The following is a 20,937-nucleotide window of genomic DNA, read 5'->3' on the forward strand; positions in this document are numbered from 1 at the left end:
GATGACAACAGTGGTTGGCCTCCTCAACAACAACGACGAGATGGCGTACAGAGAGGAGATAGAGTGGCTGGTAGAATGTTGCGAGCACAACAACTTGGGTCTCGATGTGGACAAGACCTAAGAGATGATTGTGGACTTTAGGAAGGTACAGGCTGACCAGTCCTCATTGCACATACATTGCTCCTCCATGAAGAATTATGACCGAAGTTTCAGGGGGAGGAGGCAGAGACAATGGATGATCTCACCTGGCCACTCGACACCAGCTCTTTGGTCAGGAACTCACAGCAGAGTCTCCTTTTTGAGGAGATTACAGCCCTACCCCATTTTAACTAATTTTTCCAGGAGCATCACTGACCATCCTGACCAGCTGCATCACCATCTGGTATGGAAATTGCAAGGAATCTGATGGCAAGCCCTGTCAGGGCATTGCAAAACTGCTGAGAGGCCATCGGGAAGTCTCTTCCACCCATTAAAGATCTTTAGAGTGCTATGTACGCAGGGCCCTTAGCATCGTCAATGATCCAACTATCTATTCAACAATCTCTTTGACCCCCTATCATCAGGCAGGAGGTACTGTAGCATTAGAACAAGAACTGTTAGGATGGAAAACAGCTTCTTCTCCCACACCGTAAGACACTTGAACTCGCTGCCACCACCCAGAGCTCATTACTCATAAAGTCCCAATAGCGTTTTACTGTTTACTTTCTAAACTTTTGTCATAAATGCACCTTATGCTAATCTGGAATATTTTTATTATCTGTGGTGACATTACTTTGTGTGTTGTGTGTGTGTTATACACCGTGGTCTGGGGGAACATTGTTTCGATTAGCTATATAAATGTAAACAGTTGAATGACAAAGTGGCGACTCGGATCCACCTGAGTGGCGACTTGGATCTGCCCCAGTTTGCCTACTGAAGCAACAGGTCTACAGCAGATGCTTTCTTGTTGGTACTTCACAGAACCCTGGAACATCTGGACAGCAAAGATGCATACATCAGGATGCTCTTTATCAATCATAACTCAGCATTTAATACCATCATCCCCGCAAAACTAATCAGTAAACTCCAAGACCTGGGCCTCAATACCACCTTGTGCAATTGGATCCTGGATTTCCTCACTTGTAGACCCCAGTCAGTTTGGATTGGTAAAAACACCTCCTCCACAATTTCCATCAGCACCGCAGGGATGTGGACTTGGCCTCCGGCTCTACTCGCTTTACACCTATGACTGTGTGGCCAAGCACAGCATATACCAGTTTGCTGATGACACCACAGTTGCAGGCTGTATCTAAGGTGGTGATGAATCAGCATACAGGAGGGAGATTGACAATTTGGCTGAGTGGTGTCATAACAACAACCTCTCACTCAATGTCAATAAGACCAAGGAATGATTGTAGACTTCAGGGGAGAAAAACCAGAGGTCCATGAGCCAGTAATCATTGGAGATTCAGAGGAGGAGAGGGCCAGTAACTTTAAATTCCTGAGTGTCACCATCTCAGAGGATCTGTCCTGAACCCAGCATATAAATGTAATTGCAAAAAAACCACAACAGCACTTCAATTTCCTCAGGAGTTCGTAGAGATTGGGCATGTCATCAAAAACTTTGGCATACTTTTATAGATGTGTTGTGGAAAGTGTGCTGACTGGTTGCATTATGGCCTGGTATGGGAACACCAATGCCTTTGAATGGCAAATCCTACAAAATGTAGTCGATTCGGACCAGTAGATCACGGGTTAAGCCTTCCGAACCATTGAGCACATCTCCATGAAATGTTGCCATAGGAAAGCAGCATCCATCAAAGATCCTTATCAGCCAGGCCAGACTCTACTCTTGCTGCTGCCATCAGGTAGGAGGTACAGGAGCCTCAGGACTCACACCACCAGGTTCGAGAACAGCTACTATTCCTCAAACATCAGACTCTTGAATAAAACAGGATAGCTACACTCATTTAAGGACTCTGTTACATTGTTATTTCATTCCCATTATTTATTGCTGGTTATTATCAGTACAGTTTGTTCACAGTTCACAGATTTTACAGTTTACAAATCCTGTTCTACAGATTTGCTAAGTACGCCCACAGAAAAAGAAACATGGAATTGTATGTGGTGACATGCATGTACTCTGATAATAAACTTTACTTTGAATTTTGAACTTTAACAATAAACTTGAACTTATACGGTGCATTGAGGTAGCAGGCATTTGGTATCTCACATCATCTCTATCTCAAAAAGACTCTGGAGACATCCATCCGGAATAGTTATCTGAAGATTTGATAAAGAGAAGTATCCGGGTGGGTTTTCATAGAAATGAAATTCACTGCATATTCCTCAATGGAAGCTGTTACTCTGATCTTTGAGAATGAATTAACTCCTGCTTACATTTCTCAAGACAGTATTTAATTAAGTTTCTCAGTAACAGCCACCAACTCTCACTCCTGTTGAACTCTGCACTGGTCCTCCAGTGGTGAAGATACAGAAAAATGGCAACTAATAGGAACAACAGCTGACAGAAACACTTTAATAAGAATTTTTTTTTCTGCCTTTATAACTTCTAACAGTAAAATCACCCCAAGCTTTTTACAGAGACATCAAACAAGTTTGAGAGACTAGGGCAATACACCAGACAAAGTTTGTTTGAAGGAGCACCTTAGAGGACAAGAGAAGTTCAGAAACAGAATTCTAGAATGTGGAGCTATAGCTTCCAAAGCCCAGCTACTTTTAAAGAAGAATTAAAAATCAGGGATGTTCAGGTACCCAACTGGAATGGAATGGCTGACCACGCTGACAATTCATAATCAATCCTCAATTCTCCAAGTGCTGGTAAATCCTGTCCCTCAGAATCCCCTCCAGTAACTTTCATACCAACAGTTAGGCTCACGGGCCTGTGGTTCCCTGATGAGTCGTTGCAACCTTTCATAAATAAATACAAAATATTAGCCACCTTCGAAACCTTCCAGACGCTCGCTCCCAGCTAAAGATGATATAAATAAGGGTGTCAAAGGTTATGGGGAGAAAGGAGGAGAATGGGTTGAGAGAATAATAAATTAGCCATGATTGAATGACAGAGCAGTCTTAATAGGCTGATTCTGCTATGATGTCTTTATCCATGTCCCCTGGAACTTCCTGCAAAATTATTTTCAAATAAGCTTTTCAAAATGCCCTAGAATACACCTGGGCAGGCCTCAGGGATCCCAAACACCTCCTCCATTATCATGGGACCATGTTCCAGTAAATCACTACTCACTTCCATTAACACCATAATCTCCATGACCCTCTCCACAGTAAAAACAGGTGAGTGATATTCATTTAGCAGTTGATCCATTCTACTGTAGAAGCACACACAGATGACTACGTTGTTTCCTAATGTGACTTACGCTCTGCACTGTTAGCCTTTTGCACTTAATACACACAATCATAGAAATTCTTAGAAACAGATGAGCACAGGCAAATGTGGCATGTTTATGACCAGAAAACAAAGAATGGAGTTGGATTGCAGATGCATCAACAGTACAGAAGGTTTGGAGGTTGAAAAACACAAGGAGAAATACCTTACCTTTATCTCAACCTAGCATGTCATCAGATAATCTTGATTAAAATTGCTTTGGCACAATGCAAAAGCAGAAACCTGATTGAAGAGATTCTGAAAAAGAGAAATATGGATCAGAAGAATATTGTATAGAGAATCAAGGAAAACAATCTGCAAAGTCAGAGAATTAAAGATACTTTTTGAGAGGCAATATAATCAGATTTCTAGCTTCTCAGCACCCAATCATCGGGCCAGACAGCTTTATGTGAATTGCCCGCCCTGGTTGGAGTCCTCCTCACATCAGCTGTGGTCGGCAGAATACCTGCCCCTCAGGGGGAAGGAGGGCCTTCCTCACCAGCACATCAAACCGTGCAGAAAAGCTATTCAGTCTATCGTTAACTTGTAGTCCATTATGATCTGAAGGCCCTGCCAAATGAGCCTTGTCTCTCTGGTTTCACAGAAATGGCTGAATATTTAAAGGGCAGTTGAAAACATATCCAAGGAACCAGCAATGTTGACTAGGAAAAGGAAACAGAAAGGGCAAGTAAGGTGGTCACCAAGATAACTCAAAAACAGCAGAAATAAAGCATAAAAATGATGGGATGATGAAAATCAAAATAAAAAGCTGAAAATGCTGGAAACACTCAGTAGGTCAGGAGAGAGAAGTAGTTAACACTTCAGATTGACAACACCACTTGGAAATACAGTGCCTATGAAGTATTCATCTCCCCCTTAGAACTTTTCATGTTTTATTATTTTACAACATTGAATCACAGTGGATTTAATATGGCTTTTTTTGATACTGATCAACAGAAAAAGACTCTTTCATGTCGAAGTGAAAACAGATCTCTATTAAGTGATCTAAATTAATTACAAATATAAAACACAAAATAACTGATTGCATAAATATTTACCCTCTTTAATATGACACACAAAATAATCTCTGGTGGAACCAGTTGGTTTTAGAAGTCACATAATTAGTGAAATGAGATTTGTTTTTGGAGACCTGTGTGCAGTCAAGGTGTTTCAATTGACTGTAGTAAAACTACACCTGGATCTGGAAGGTCCAACTGCTGGTGAGTCCGTATCCTGGCAAAAACTACACCATGAAGACAAAAGAACACTCCAAGCAAATCTGCATGAAGGATATTGAAAAGCACAAGTCAGGAGTCAGGTCATTCCAGCAAGAGGGTCTCTCAGGGAACTACATCTGCATGAAGTGCATCCAGCTGCAACTCCTTGAAGACCATGTTAGGGATCTGGAGCAGCAGCTGGATGAACATAGAACGTAGAATATTACAGCACAGTACAGGCCCTTCGGCCCACAATGTTGTGCCGACCCTCAAACCCTGCCTCCAAATAAGCCCTCACCTAAAATTCCTCCCTATACCTGTCTAGTAGTCTCTTAAACTTCACTAGCGTATCTGCCTCCACCACTGACTCAGGCAGTGCATTCCACGCACCAACCACTCTCTGAGTAAAAAAACCTTCCTCCAATATCCCCCTTGAACTTCCCACCCCTTACCTTAAAGCCATGTCCTCTTGTATTGAGCAGTAGTGCCCTGGGGAAGAGGCGCTGGCTATCCACTCTATCTATTCCTTTTATTATCTTGTACACCTCTATCATGTCTCCTCTCATCCTCCTTCTCTCCAAAGAGTAAAGCCCTAGCTCCCTTAATCTCTGATCATAATGCATACTCTCTAAACCAGGCAGCATCCTGGTAAATCTCCTCTGTACCCTTTCCAATGCTTCCACATCCTTCCTATCGTGAGGCGACCAGAACTGGACACAGTACTCCAAGTGTGGCCTAACCAGAGTTTTATAGAGCTGCATCATTACATCACGACTCTTAAACTCTATCCCTCGACTTATGAAAGCTAACACCCCATAAGCTTTCTTAACTACCCTATCCACCTGTGAGGCAACTTTCAGGGATCTGTGGACATGTACCCCGAGATCCCTCTGCTCCTCCACACTATCAAGTATCCTGCCATTTACTTTGTACTCTGCCTTGGAGTTTGTCCTTCCACAGTGTACCACCTCACACTTCTCCGGGTTGAACTCCATCTGCCATTCTCAGCCCAGTTCTGCATCCTATCAATGTCTCTCTGCAATCTTTGACAATCCTCTACACTATCTACAACACCACCAACCTTTGTGTCGTCTTCAAACTTGCCAACCCACCCTTCTACCCCCACATCCAGGTCGTTAATAAAAATCACGAAAAGTCGAGGTCCCAGAACAGATCCTTGTGGGACACCACTAGTCACAATCCTCCAATCTGTATGTACTCCCTCCACTACCACCCTCTGCCTTCTGCAGGCAAGCCAATTCTGAATCCACCTGGCCAAACTTCCCTGGATCCCATGCCTTCTGACTTTCTGAATAAGCCTACTGTGTGGAACCTTGTCAAATGCCTTACTAAAATCCATATAGATCACATCCACTGCACTACCCTCATCTATATGCCTGATCACCTCCTCAAAGAACTCTATCAGGTTTGTTAGACACGATCTGCCCTTCACAAAGCCATGCTGACTGTCCCTGATCAGACCATGATTCTCTAAATGCCTATAGATCCTATCTCTAAGAATCTTTTCCAACAGCTTTACCACCACAGACGTAAGGCTCACTGGTCTATAATTACCCGGACTATCCCTACTACCTTTTTTGAACAAGGGAACAACATTCACCTCCCTCCAATACTCCGGTACCATTCCCGTGGACAACGAGGACATAGAGATCCTAGCCAGAGGCTCAGCAATCTCTTCTCTAGCCTCGTGGAGCAGCCGGGGGAATATTCCGTCAGGGCCCGGGGACTTATCTGTCTTAATGTATTTTAACAACTCCAACACCTCCTCTCCCTTAATATCAGCATGCTCCAGAACATCAACCTCACTCATATTGTCCTCACCATCATCAAGTTCCCTCTCATTGGTGAATACCAAAGAGAAGTATTCATTGAGGACCTCGCTCACTTCCACAGCCTCCAGGCACATCTTCCCACCTTTATCTCTAATTGGTCCTACCTTCACTCCTGTCATCCTTTTTTTCTTCACATAATTGAAGAATGCCTTGGGGTTTTCTCATGCCCCCTTCTTGCTCTTCTCAGCCTCTTCTTAAGCTCCTTTCTTGCTTCCCTATATTCCTCAATAGACCCATCTGATCCTTGCTTCCTAAACCTCATGTATGCTGCCTTCTTCCTCCTGACTAGATTTTCCACCTCACTTGTCACCCATGGTTCCTTCACCCTACCATTCTTTATCTTCCTCACTGGGACAAATTTATCCCTAACATCCCGCAAGAGATCTCTAAACATCGACCACATGTCCATAGTACATTTCCCTGCAAAAACATCATCCCAATTCACACCCGCAAGTTCTAGCCTTATAGCCTCATAATTTGCCTTTCCCCAATTAAAAATTTTCCTGTCCTCTTTGATTCTACCCTTTTCCATGATAATTATAAAGGCCAGGGGGCGGTGGTCACTGTCCCCCAGATGCTCACCCACTGAGAGATCTGTGACCTGACCCGGTTCATTACCTAGTACTAGATCTAGTATGGCATTCCCCCTGGTCGGCCTGTCCACATACTGTGACAGGAATCCATCCTGGACACACTTAACAAACTCTGCCCCATCTAAACCCTTGGGACTAATCAGGTGCCAATCAATATTAGGGAAGTTAAAGTCACCCATGACAACAACCCTGTTATTTTTGCACATTTCCAAAATCTGCCTCCCAATCTGCTCCTCTGTATCTCTGCTGCTACCAGGGGGCCTATAGAATACCCCCAGTAGAGTAACTGCTCCCTTCCTGTTCCTGACTTCCACCCATACTGACTCAAAAGAGGATCCTGCTTCACTACCCACCTTTTCTGTAGCTGTAATAGTATCCCCGACCAGTAATGCCACCCCTCCTCCCCTTTGTCCTCCCTCTCTATCCCTTTTAAAGCACTGAAGTCCAGGAATATTGAGAATCCATTCCTGCCCTGGTGCCAGCCAAGTCTCCGTAATGGCCACTACATCATAATTTCACGTATGTATCCAAGCTCTCAGTTCATCACTGTTGTTCCTGAAGCTTCTTGCATTGAGGTACACACATTTCAACCCTTCTACCTTACTGTCTTTGGCTTGTACGGGAAAGTGAGGAGAAATTTGATCAGAGTTACAGGGAAGTGGTCACCCTGAAGTTGCAGGAGGCGAGTAGCTGGATGACTGTCAGGAGAAATGGAAATGTGAAGAATAGGCAGTTACCGCAGAGCATCCCTGTGGCCATTCCCCTCAACAACAAGTACGCCTTTTTGGATCACGAACAGGAGAAAATCTGAAGTTGCTGGAAATCAAGCAACACAAACAAAATGCTGAAGGAACTCAGCAGGCCAGGCAGCATCCATGGAAAAGAGTACAGTCGATGTTTTGGGCAAAGACCCTTCATCAGGACTGATGAATTGTGGATGACCTTGTTGCACGTTTACAGATTGTCAGGTATGATATTTTGGCCATCACTGGCTGAAGGATGGTTGTAGTTGAGAGCTGAATGTCCAAGTTCACACATTGTATTGGGGGGATAGGAAGGTCAGCAGAGGGGGTGGTGTGGCTCTGCTGGTAAAGAATGGCATCAAATCAGTAGAAAGATGTGACATAGGATCAGAAGATGTTGAATCCTTGTGGGTTGAGTTAAGAAACTGCAATGGTAAAAGGACCCTGACGGCAGTTATATACAGGTTTCCCAACAGTAGCTGGGATGTTGTCCACAGATTACACCAGGAAATAGAAAAGGTATGTCAAAGGCATGTTATGATAGTAGATTGGGAAAATCAGGTTGGTAATGGATGTCAAGAGAGTGAGTTTGTTGAATGCCTATTAGATGGCTTATTAGAGCAGTTCGTTGTTGAGCCTACTAAGGGATTAGCTGTTCTGGATTGAGTGTTATGTAATGAACCGGAAGTGATTAGGGAGTTTAAGGTAAAAGAACTCTTAGGAAACAGTGATCACAATATGATTGAGTTCATTTTGAAATTTGATAGGGAGAAAGTAAAGTCTGACGTAGCAGTATTTCAGGGGAGTAAGGGAAAGTACAGTGGTATGAGAGAGGAGTTGGCCACAGTAAATTGGAAGGAGATGCTGGCAGGGATGACACAAGAGCAGCAGTGGCTTGAGTTTCCGGGAAAAACAAAGCAAAAATTAGCCGCAAGATAGATGATTGGGAAGCTTTTAAAAATCTACAGCAACTAAAATGATCATTAGGAGGGAATATCTGAAACATGAAAGCAAGCTAACAAACAATGGATAGAAAAAGCTTTTTCAAGCATATAAGAAATAAAAGAGATGAGTGTGGACATAGGACCACTAGAAAATGAGGCCAGAGAAATAATAACGGGGACAAGGAGATGGCAGTTGAGGAGCAGTGAGTGGGAATAAAAGGATATTTTTCAGGTGTCCCGCAGTGGTCGGTGTTGGGATCACTTTTTATGCTGTATATCAATGATTTAGATGATGGAATAGATGGCTTTGTTGCCAAGTTAGCAGATGAAACAAAGATCAGTGGAGGGGGGTGGTGTTGAGGAAACCGGTAGGATGCAGAAGGATTTAGACAGATCAGGAGAATGGGCAAGAAAGTGGCAAATGAAATGCAATGTTGGAAAATGCTCAGCCATGCACTTTGGTAGTGGAAATAAATGTGCAGACCATTCTCTAAACAGGGAGAAAATCCAAAAATCTGAGATGCAAAGGGACTTGGGGGTCCTTGTGCAGAACACCCTAAAGGTTAACCTGCAGGTAGAGTTGGTGGTGAGGAAGGTAAATGCACTGTTAGCATCATTTCAATGTGGAAAGGCTGTTTCCCATGGTGGGGGGGTCTAGGACAAGAGGGCACAGCCTCAGGACAGAGCAGCATCTTTTTAAAACAGAGATGCAGAGAAATTTCTTTAGCCTGAGGGTGGTGAATTTGTAGAATTTGTTAGCACAGGCAGCTGTGGAGGCTAGGTAGATGGGTGTATTTAAGACATAGCTTCTCAATTGGCCACAGCATCAAACGTAACTGGGAGAAGGCCGGGAAGGGGGGCTGAGAAAAGGATCAGCCATGATGAAATGGTGGATCAGACTCAATGGGCCAAATGGTCTAATTCTGCTCCTGTATCTTATGGAGATGGTTACAGAAAAATTTCAAAGTTACTGAATATCCTTTGGAGTACGGTTAAGTTAGTCATCAAGAAATAGAATATGGCACAGTTATAAATCTGCCTAGAGCAGGCTATCCTCAAAAACTGAGTAACCATGCAAGGGGACTAGTGAGGGAGGCCACCAAGAGGCCTGGGACAGCTCTGGATGAGATACAATCTTCAGCGGCTGAGATGGAAGAGACTGTGCGTACAAGTCTATGTTCCAAGCCTACACTGGTGACCATCCCGCACTTTTCCTACACTATATCGACAACTACATTGGTGCTGCTTTCTGCATCTGGGCTGAACTTGCTGACTTCATCCACTTCACCTCCAACTTCCACACCGGCCTCAAATTCACCTGCTCCATTTCACCTTTCCTGCCTATCCCCTCCCCCGCCCCTTTATCTTTCCCCTTACTGGTTTTTCACCTGGAACCTACCAGCCTTCCCCTTCCCTCTTCAGTCCTGATGAAGGGTTCCGGCCCGAAACGTTGACTGATTGTTTCCACGGATGCTGCCTGACCTGCTGAGTTCCTCCAGTGTGTTGCGAGTGTTCCATTTCCGACATATCCCTTCCCTTTCTCCATCTCGCTGTCTCTATTTCTGGAGACAGCTTATCCACTGATTTCTATTTCAATCCCATAGACTCTCACAGCTACCCACCCTAATTGTAAAAACGCCATCTGCTTTTCTCAATTCCTCTGTTTTCACCGCATCTGCTCTCAGGATGAGGCTTTTCATTCTAGTACGAAGGAGATGTCCTCCATTTTCAAAGAAACGGGCTTCCCTTCCTCCACCATCGATGCTGCCCTCAACCACATCTCTTCCATTTCACGCATCTGCTCCTACCCCATCCTCCCACCACCCTACCGGGAATAGGGTTCCTCTTGTCCTCACCTACCAGCCCACCAGCCTCTGCGTCCAGCACATGATCCTCCAAAACTTCTGCCACCTCCAACTGGATCCCATCACCAAGCACATCTCCCCCCCTCACTTTCTGCTTTCCGCAGGGATCGTTCCCTATGCAACTCCCTTGTCCATTCGTCCCTCCCCACTGATCTCCCTCCTGGCACTCATCCTTGCAAGTGGAAAAGTGCTACACCTGCCCCTACACCACCTCCCTCACCACCATTCAGGGCCATGAACAGTCCTTCCAGGTGAGGCGACACTTCATCTGTGAGTCTGTTGGGGTCATTTACTGTGTTTGGTGCTCCTGGTGTGGCCTCCTGTACATCGGTGAGGCCCTTCATAGACTGGGAGACTGTTTCACTGAGCATCTATGCTCCATCCACCAGAACAAGCGGGATCTCCCGGTGGCCACCCATTTTAATTCCACTTCTCATACCGATACGTCCATCCATGGCCTTCTCCACTGTCGTGATGAGGCCACACTCAGGTTGGAGGAACAACACCTTATATTCCGTTTGGGTAGCCTCCAACCTGATGGCATGAACATTGACTTCGCTAACTTCAGGTAATGCCCCCCAACCCTCCTTCTCCATTTCCCATCCCCTCCTCCTCGATTCCCCCCTTCACCCTCACCGCACCACCTTCTTCCTTTCACTCTCATCCCTCCTGGACCCCGCCGGCTCTCACCTCTCGCGTGTCCGCAGGTGCCCGCACCACATCGTCACACGGGAGCGCATTGGACGTCTCCGGGCCCCCGCCGCAGGTGTCACCGGGATCGCGAGCAATCGAGACCGGCGTCGGGACGGACAGCGGACAGCGGGAGGCGGGAACCCCTCGTGCATAACGGCCAGCCGCTCGACCCCGCCACCCAATGGGAAATGTCAAGCTTGGCACCCACCAATGAGCGATGGGGTAGCTTCACCAATGAAGTACCAGAGTACTTCTCCAGTTAACCAATCGCAAATAAGCTTCTTCTTCTCAGCAATGAGAGCGCTGCAGCCCCAAATTCTAGCCAATGGAAACCCGGCCAGTTCGGCACTGCACCGAATAGAAGCGCAGTGTTAGCAACCGCTGGCTTTCAGTGGCAGCGACGCGGGCAGCTCGAATTGAGAAACCGGGACTGGGACTGGTGTCAGCACGGGCACCATCCCGGTGGGTTAGGCATGCTGTGGGAGGGAGGGACCAGACCTACCGGCGCTGTGGAGAGGTTCAGGTCTCCGACTTCTCTTCACACCTGGGAGCTGCTGGTTTGGGTTTGAATGCCTGAGCCACCACTGCACTCTTCCACTCTTCCCCCGGTGAAGAAATCCAAAGCTTCCGGATGTTGCTGCCTTCAGGGAGGAGGTACAGGAGACTCAGGACTCGCAACACCAGGTTCAGGAACAGATACTATCCCTCAATAATCAGGCTCTTGAACCAGAGGGGATAACTTCACTCAAAACACATCAAAGTTGCTGGTGAACGCAGCAGGCCAGGCTGCATCTCTAGGAAGAGGTACAGTGGACGTTTCAGGCCGAGACCCTTCGTCAGGACTAACTGAAGGAAGAGTTAGTAAGAGATTTGAAAGTTGGAGAGGGAGGGGGAGATCCAAAATGACAGGAGAAGACAGGAGGGGGAGGGATGGAGCCAAGAGCTGGACAGGTGATAGGCAAAAGGGGATATGAGAGGATCATGGGACAGGAGGTCCGGGAAGAAAGACAAGGGGTGGGGGGGACCCAGAGGATGGGCAAGGGGTATATTCAGAGGGACAGAGGGAGAAAAAGGAGAGTGAGAGAAAGAATGTGTGTATAAAAATAAATAATGGATGGGGTACGAGGGGAAGGTGGGGCATTAGCGGAGGTTAGAGAAGTCAATGTTCATGCCATCAGGTTGGAGGCTACCCAGACGGAATATAAGGTGTTGTTCCTCCAACCTGAGTGTGGCTTCATCTTGACAGTAGAGGAGGCCGTGGATAGACATAGCAGAATGGGAATGGGATGTGGAATTAAAATATGTGGCCACTGGGTGATCCTGCTTTCTCTGGCGGACAGAGTGTAGGTGTTCAGCGAAACGATCTCCCTGTCTGCATCGGGTCTCGCATATATATATATATATATATATATATATATATATATATATATATTCGCCTCCTGACACAACCGATCAACAGATGACGCAATAGCCACAGCTCTACACACCGTCCTTACACAACTGGAGGATGCTTATGTGGGAATGATGTTCTTGGACTATTCAGCATTCAACACCATAATTCCATCCAGGCTTGAGAGGAAGCTCAGAGACCTCGGCCTTGATCCTGCCTGTGCAGCTGGATCCTGGACTTCTTGTCAGATTAGTCTCCTCCTTTACTCCCTGTATACCCATGACTGTGTCACCACCCACAGCTCTAATCTGCTAATTAAATTTGCCGACGACACTATATTGATTGGCCTTATCTCAAACAGTAACAAGGTGGCCTACAGGGAAGAAGTCATCTCTCTGACACAGTGGTGTCAAGAAAACAGCCTCTCCCTCAATGTCACAAAAACAAAGGAGCTGGCTGTGGACTACAGGAGGAATGGAGATGGGCTAACCCCTATTGACATCAATGGAACTGGGGTTGAGAGGGTAAACAGCTTTAAGTACCTCAACATCCACATCACCGAGGACCTCACGTGGTCTGCACACACCAGCTGTGTGGTGAAAAAGCACAACAGCGCCTCTTTCACCTCAGACTTTTGAGGAAGTTTGATATACGCCCCCAAATTCTAAGAACTTTCTACTACGGTACAATTGAAAGCATCCTGACCGGCTGCATCACTGCCTGGTATGGGAACTGTACTTCCCTCAATCGCAGGACTCTGCGGAGAGTGGTGCAGACAGCCCAGTGCATCTGTAGTTGTGAACTTTTCAATATTCAGGACACTTACAAAGACAGGTGTGAAAAAGAGCCCGAAGGATCATTGGGGACCCGAGTCACCCCAACCACAAACTGTTCCAGTTGCTACCATCTGGGAAACGGTACCGCAGCATAAAAGCCAGGAGCAACAGGCCCTGGGACAGCTTCTTCCACCAGGCCATCAGACAAATGAACTCACACTGATTTGAGTGTATTTCTATGTTACATTGACTGTTCTATTTATCATAAATTACTATGATTGCACTTTGCACATTTAGACGGAGACGTAATGTTAAGATTTTTACTCCTGATGTATGTTAAGGATGTAAGAAATAAAGTCAATTCAATTTACAGAGCGAGTTTCAGGTAGGAAGACAAGATGGCTACAGCTCCACTGACCACAGTGAGTGCTCAGGGATGGAGGACTGAAGGGAAAGAGTGGGGTCACATTGCCAACAACTGCAGAGGGAGGGGAGCACAAACACTGGGAGAGTTGAGAGGCTGAGAACTTTGGTGTCAATTTCTTGGAGGACAAGAATGCTGGAAGGAAAGGGTGAAGGGTGACAGCCTGGAATAGTATGGTGTTCCAGAGTAAAACGGCGACAGCCTGCAGATGTTAAATCTGAAATACAAGAGGAAAATGCTGGAATCACTCACTGCAGAGGCCTTGCCATAGTCACCCCAGCTTATCTCGTCTCTGGTGGTCTCACTTGACTACAGCTGCCCCAGGCTAGCCTTGATTTAACCCTTGCCTTACCACAACGTCCACAGCAGCATCGGAAAAACAGCAGAATGGCTTCAGATGAATAAGTTCTAATGAAAGGCCATCAATAGGAAACATTCACAGCTTCTCTCTTCACAGATTCTGTGTGGCCAGCAGAATATTCTCTATTTTTATTTCAAGGTTCTCAACCACCCCTCACCAGGTAATGCCACTCCCAACAAAGCTTCACAATGAACTCCTGAAAAATGGGATTCATTTACCTAGGAGGCTATCAATGAGAAGATTCATGTGCTGACACACCCTTTCTTGACCTGAAGATCCAGAGCTCAAACCTGTGCTCTGGGCAGCAGCTGAGCAACCTCCTGTATGTTTCAGAGACATCTACTTTCAACAGTACATACTTCACAGTACTGGGCAAGTATCAGCAATGCTGCCTCCACAAATCCTCCAAATCCTTTGACACAATAAGCAAATCAATCTTGTTGTCTTCTCCCAGGACAGCATCTCCAGCAATGATGATCTGATTACACTCAATCCACACTAGATAACTGACACCAGGCTCTCGAAACAACACCAGATTATTAGCGTAAACACGAGGAATTCTGCAGGTGCTGGAAATTCAAGCAACTCACATCAAAGTTGCTGGTGAACGCAGCAGGCCAGGCAGCATCTCTAGGAAGAGGTACAGTCGACGTTTTGGGCGGAGACCCTTCGTCAGGACTCCTGACAAAGGGTCTCGGCCCGAAATGTCGACTGTACCTCTTCCTAGAGATGCTGCCTGGCCTGCTGCGTTCACCAGCAACTTTGATGTGTGTTACCAGGTTATTAGATTGCACAGCAAAATAGTTCCAAGAGTTCAGAGAAGACACTTTGAAACTTTCTCAAGGCCTCCTTGAAAAGATAAAATATTTCCATGGAATTAAGCATTGCAGCAAATCATCCTACAGCCCCAAGATCTGCCTTTGCATCAATCCACAGGGCAACAGGAATGCAGGCCACAAGGTGTGTTGGAGATGGACGGTGTTGGGCCTATACATCAATCCACAAGGCAGTGGGAATTCTGGCAATTTTAGGCAAATTTAATAGCAACCCACTTCCTTCCTGGAACTGAGACCACAAGGCATGTCTCAAGGAGTAGGAGGCCAACCATGGAGTTGTGAGATTCATTTAGGTAAGGTTTCTATTTTGTTAAGGAGTGAGTCCAACAAAAGACCTCTCATGGTATTCCTTCTGTCAGACAAGAACTCCTTACTCCCTGTTGGGGGTACACTGACTCGAGGTCACCGAAAACATTACTTGAAGCTTTGTAATGATGAGTCTCAGTTGCACAGGACATTTCCAAGGGCACAGGAAGCATGGTGATTGTGCAGCACAAAGTTTCCAAAGTCAAGGAGGTGCTCTGATCACACCATGCCCTTGTAATTAACTAGCATTCTTTTGTTCATGAGAGGGAAGGAGCCAGTGGATAGATTAGAGGTTGTTCCTTCAATCCTGAACTGCAGTACGACTCCCAGCTTTCTGCAAATGAACACCTTCAATTCAGAAACAGGCATCTATTCCCAACTCGCAGTGTTTTGTCTTAGGCATCTGGTTGCCAAGGCCACAGGTACACACCACCTTTTCAATCCCTCCCCACAGGTACACACCACCTTTTCCATACCCTGTAAACTCGTTAGATTGAATGTTATCATCAGCTTGTCCTGCTCCAAGTACAAGGACGCCACAGCCAAGAAAACTTGCCAACACCTCTATTCCCTCAGGAGGCTCTAGAAATTTGGCATGTTCCTGTCGAACCTCACCAAATTTTCATCAGTGCAGCAGAGAAAGCATCCTATGTGAATGCATTGCAGTTTACCAACTGCTTTGGCTGACCAGAACAAACTGCAGAGAGTTGTGGACACAGCTCAGCACATCACAGAAACCAGCCTCCCATCCATGGACTCTGTCTGTTCTTCTCAATGCCTCAGTAATGTAGCCAGCATAATCACACATCCTACCCCCCTAGACATTCTCTCTTCCTCCTTCTACATTGGTACAAAAGACCAAAAGCATGTATCACCAGGCTCTGGGCAGCTTCCAGCTGCTGTTTGATGTTTGATCCCTCATACAATGGGATGAATGCTTGACCCCACAAATGCTTTGTTATGACCCTGCACCTTATTATCTATCTGCACTGCATTTTCTTTCTGGCTTTAACTCATTTTCTGCATTCTATCATTGTTTTACTTTGTTCTACCTCAAAGCAATGTAATGATTTGATCTCAGTTAACAGTATACAAGACAAGCTTTTCTTTGGATCTCAGTACAGGTTACAATAATAAACCTGATGCACTATCAATAACTCCAAAAGACTGGAAGTAGAGAGAATATTAGCAGTAAAATGTGACCTCCAGCATGCTGAGTATCTGCCCCTGGACTGAGAGGAGGAGCAATGGCGCAATCACCTTTATTCAGGGGACTGTGGGAGGAGCCACAGGAGCAGTCAGCAGAGGGGCCTGTCCAGACTGGTAACCCAGTTACAACATATAAATATGGTTTACCACAAAACCAATACCTGATAGATTATTGGACCAACCTTTCATTTGTGATTTCTGGGATCTGGTGGGGAAAGGAAGAGCTGCGATCGATGGAAGAGTGGAGCAACTTTAAATGCTCTCACCTTGCTTTGATTTACATCATGGAAACAGAACCGCTGGCCTAACTCATCCAAGGTGCCAGCTTACACGAGTCCAATTGCCCATGTTTCCAAAACTTTCCTATTCATGTACATATTGTACAAATATATTTTAAATGTGATATACACCGCCTTGTGTGAAGTTGCCCATCAGGTCCCTTTCCCCTCTTACCTTGAAAAATTATCCTGTATTTTTTTACTTCCCCTTTCCTGGGAGAAAATCTGTGCTGATTGACTCTATGTCCCTCCTGATTTTACATATCCAGATGAGATCACCCTCGTTCTCTTGCACGCCAAGGAATACAGTCTAAACTGTCCAGCCTCTTTCTATAACTCAGGACCCATGTCCTGCAATTGTTCTCTAAATATTTATTTTGAAATACAGCATAGAGAAGGCCCTTCTGGCCCTTTGAGTTATGATGCCTCAGCAACCCCCAACAAACCCAATGGGATAATTTACAATGACCAATTAACCTACTGGTACATCTTGAACTGTGGAAGAAAACCCATGCATTCCACAGGAAGGACACACATACCCCTTACAGAACGGTACCAGAATTGAACTCCAAACTTCAGACCACCCTGAGCTCTAATAGCTAACTGCATTGCTGTTGTGCCACCCCACTTTTTTGCACTCCTTCTGGCTTAATGACAACTTTAAAATTCTTCCAATTTTGTGAGCTGCACGAGTGGCCACAATGTGTCCTTCTCTATATTGGCGGGAACCAATATCAGACTGGCAGAAGTCTGTCTGAATGTTTGCTTTTGAACTTTTCCTAGTTCTGATGCAAGGCTTCAACATACATAAAAAGTATGAGGAAACTTCAAGGACACAGCATGACCTGCAGAGTATGTCCAGCAGTTGTCTATATTTAATTATCTGAGTTCCTAGTTTGGTCTGCATTGGCCTTCAGTTTCACATTGTGTGATTTATTTTTGATACTTTTGTCATCTTGTGTGGTCAGTTCAGCCAAAAATATCTTGGCAAATAGGAAAACCAGAATTAAATTAAACCCGCAAACACGAGGAAATCTGCAGATGCTGGAATTTCAAGCAACACACATAAAAGTTGCTGGTGAATGCAGCAGGCCAGACAGCGTCTCTAGGAAGAGGTACAGACAACGTTTTGGACCGAGACGTCGACTGTACCTCTTCCTAGAGATGCTGCCTGGCCTGCTGTGTTCACCAGCAACTTCTATGTGTGTTGCATTAAATTAAACCCACGGTTATTAAACACAACTCAGTGGATTTAACAGAGTTCTGATGAAGAAACAACAGTTTCTGCTCTCTTTCCATAGGCACTGCCTGACCTGCTGAGTTGTTTCAGCATGTTCTATTCGTGTATCTCACTACAGCCTGCATTCACTGATTCAGCTGACCCAATCACTCCCTCACAATCTACTTGTCTCTTCCTCAGTCCTTTTGGTGTGTCTCCATCTCGTTTTGTTTTATTCTCCTCCTATTTCTTCTTTCCGTGATTTGCCCTATTTCCTCTCTCTCCTTCTTGCCTTTTTGTTACTGATTATTTTCTTCCCTCGGCCTTTCACCAGTTCACTCGCTCTGCTTCTAGCTGCCTCTTAGCCTGTTTGGCTGCCCTCCCTCTTTCACGCAGATCGGAATGCCAGCCACATATTCTTATTAATTAACAGACTTCCCCGCAGGAGACTGACCGCTCAGCTCCAGTTATATCCCTATTAGTTCCCATCCATCGCCTCTGACAGGAATGATCTAATCCTTCGAGGAAATCTCCAGCCGTGATCAGCTGACACCTTCTGATTCATGGCTTTTGAATGCAGAATGCAGGTTAATTACCCTAGAAGCAGGAAAGAGCCTGCGCTGAAGAACTACTGAGGCAGAATGAGAGACACCGTCAGTTAACCCTTCCAGAGCTAGTGTGAGGCAGAAATCACACACTACAGTGAACTAGGGTGGGTGTGACAATAAGTAGGTGGTCCACGAATAGTAGTATGCAAAGACATAAATGCAGAGTGACTGAGAGATAGGGACAGACAAAGGATTGACCAAAACAGACACATTACAAGCAACACGTTGGGACACAAAAACAGGGAGACCGACATGGAGATGGAGAAAGACTTTCATTTGCAAGAGACATAATGAGGTTAAATTATAATTAGGTAGCTAATTTACACATCCATACAGCCTCCAAAACTGCCCTATAAAATAAACCAGTGACACAAACAATTGTAACCCTATTCTAGCCAGTGAATGAGGAATGAATGCTTGTAATATTCATAGCACCAGCAGAGGGGAGCATAGCTGTGTGAGATCCATTCAAAGTGTGGCTGATCTGAAGTCCCTCAGTGTAACAGTGAGAGGAAATCACGATAAGGATATCAATGAATTTGTATATCAATAACTTTTTAAATCAATATCTTGGATTTGGGTAAACAACTATCCAAACTTAATGATACTTCAAAGTTTGGGGATGTTTTGAACACTGAGGATTTGCAAAGTACCTGAAGGACAATAGACAGGCTGAGCTGTGGGTGGGTATGTACATCGAGGACGATAGACAGGCTGGTGATGGGGTGGATTGTACATCGAGGACGATATACAGGCTGCTGATGGGGTGGATTGTACATCGAGGACGATAGGCAGGCTGGTGATGGGGTGGATTATATATCGAGGACGATAGACAGGCTGGTGATGGGGTGGATTGTACATCGAGGACGATAGACAGGCTGGTGATGGGGTGGATTGTACATCGAGGATGATAGACAGACTGGTGATGGGGTGGATTGTACATCGAGGACGATAGACAGGCTGGTGATGGGGTGGAATGTATAATAAGGACGATAGACAGGCTGGTGATGGGGTGGATTGTACATTGAGGACGATAGACAGGCTGGTGATGGGGTGGAATGTATAATAAGGACGATAGACAGGCTGGTGATGGGGTGGAATGTATAATAAGGACGAAAGACAGGCTGGTGATGGGGTGGATTGTACATCGAGGACTATAGGCTGGTGATGGGGTGGATTATATATCGAGGACGATAGACAGGCTGGTGATGGGGTGGATTGTACATCGAGGACGATAGACAGGCTGGTGATGGGGTGGAATGTACATCGAGGACGATAGACAGGCTGGTGATGGGGTGGATTGTACATCGAGGACGATAGACAGGCTGGTGATGGGGTGGAATGTATAATAAGGACGATAGACAGGCTGGTGATGGGGTGGAATGTATAATAAGGACGATAGACAGGCTGGTGATGGGGTGGAATTGCACATCGAGGACGATAGACGGGCTGGTGATGGGGTGGATTGTACATCGAGGACGATAGACAGGCTGGTGATGGGGTGGATTGTACATCGAGGACGATAGACAGGCTGGTGATGGGGTGGATTGTACATCGAGGACGATAGACAGGCTGGTGATGGGGTGGAATGTATAATAAGGACGATAGACAGGCTGGTGATGGGGTGGATTGTACATCGAGGACGATAGACAGGCTGGTGATGGGGTGGAATGTATAATAAGGACGATAGACAGGCTGGTGATGGGGTGGAATGTATAATAAGGACGATAGACAGGCTGGTGATGGGGTGGATTGTACATCGAGGACGATAGACAGGCTGGTGATGGGGTGGATTATATATCGAGGACGATAGACAGGCTGGTGATGGGGTGGATTGTACATCGAGGACGATAGACAGGCTGGTGATGGGGTGGAATGTACATCGAGGACGATAGACAGGCTGGTGATGGGGTGGATTGTACATCGAGGACGATAGACAGGCTGGTGATGGGGTGGATTGTACATCGAGGACGATAGACAGGCTGGTGATGGGGTGGAATGTATAATAAGGACGATAGACAGGCTGGTGATGGGGTGGAATGTATAATAAGGACGATAGACAGGCTGGTGATGGGGTGGATTGTACATCAAGGACGATAGACAGGCTGGTGATGGGGTGGATTGTACATCGAGGACGATAGACAGGCTGGTGATGGGGTGGATTGTACATCGAGGACGATAGACAGGCTGGTGATGGGGTGGTATGTACATCGAGGACGATAGACAGGCTGGTGATGGGG

General features: G+C 45.8%; 2 protein-coding genes across 3 annotated transcripts in view; one reads left to right on the forward strand and one right to left on the reverse strand.

The window, feature by feature from the left end:
* The window catches only part of cbfa2t3 (CBFA2/RUNX1 partner transcriptional co-repressor 3), a 211,687-nt gene extending 200,244 nt beyond the window's left edge, over positions 1-11,443 (reverse strand). For both annotated transcript variants that reach the window (XM_063067309.1, XM_063067305.1), the window contains exons 1-2: positions 11,288-11,443; positions 3,554-3,640 (exon numbers count right to left, since the gene is read on the reverse strand). The gene's annotated coding sequence lies outside the window, so the exon portion shown is untranslated. The remainder of the gene's footprint in view (positions 1-3,553; positions 3,641-11,287) is intronic.
* Positions 1-11,665, forward strand: part of LOC134356403 (myosin heavy chain, striated muscle-like) — a 37,368-nt gene extending 25,703 nt beyond the window's left edge. The window contains exon 2 of the mRNA XM_063067335.1: positions 11,305-11,665. Within this exon, the coding sequence (XP_062923405.1) occupies positions 11,305-11,665 (361 nt within the window). The remainder of the gene's footprint in view (positions 1-11,304) is intronic.
* The last annotated feature ends 9,272 nt before the right edge of the window (positions 11,666-20,937 follow it).

This window comes from Mobula hypostoma, chromosome 14 (assembly GCF_963921235.1).
Source record: "Mobula hypostoma chromosome 14, sMobHyp1.1, whole genome shotgun sequence".
Taxonomy (NCBI): domain Eukaryota; kingdom Metazoa; phylum Chordata; class Chondrichthyes; order Myliobatiformes; family Myliobatidae; genus Mobula; species Mobula hypostoma.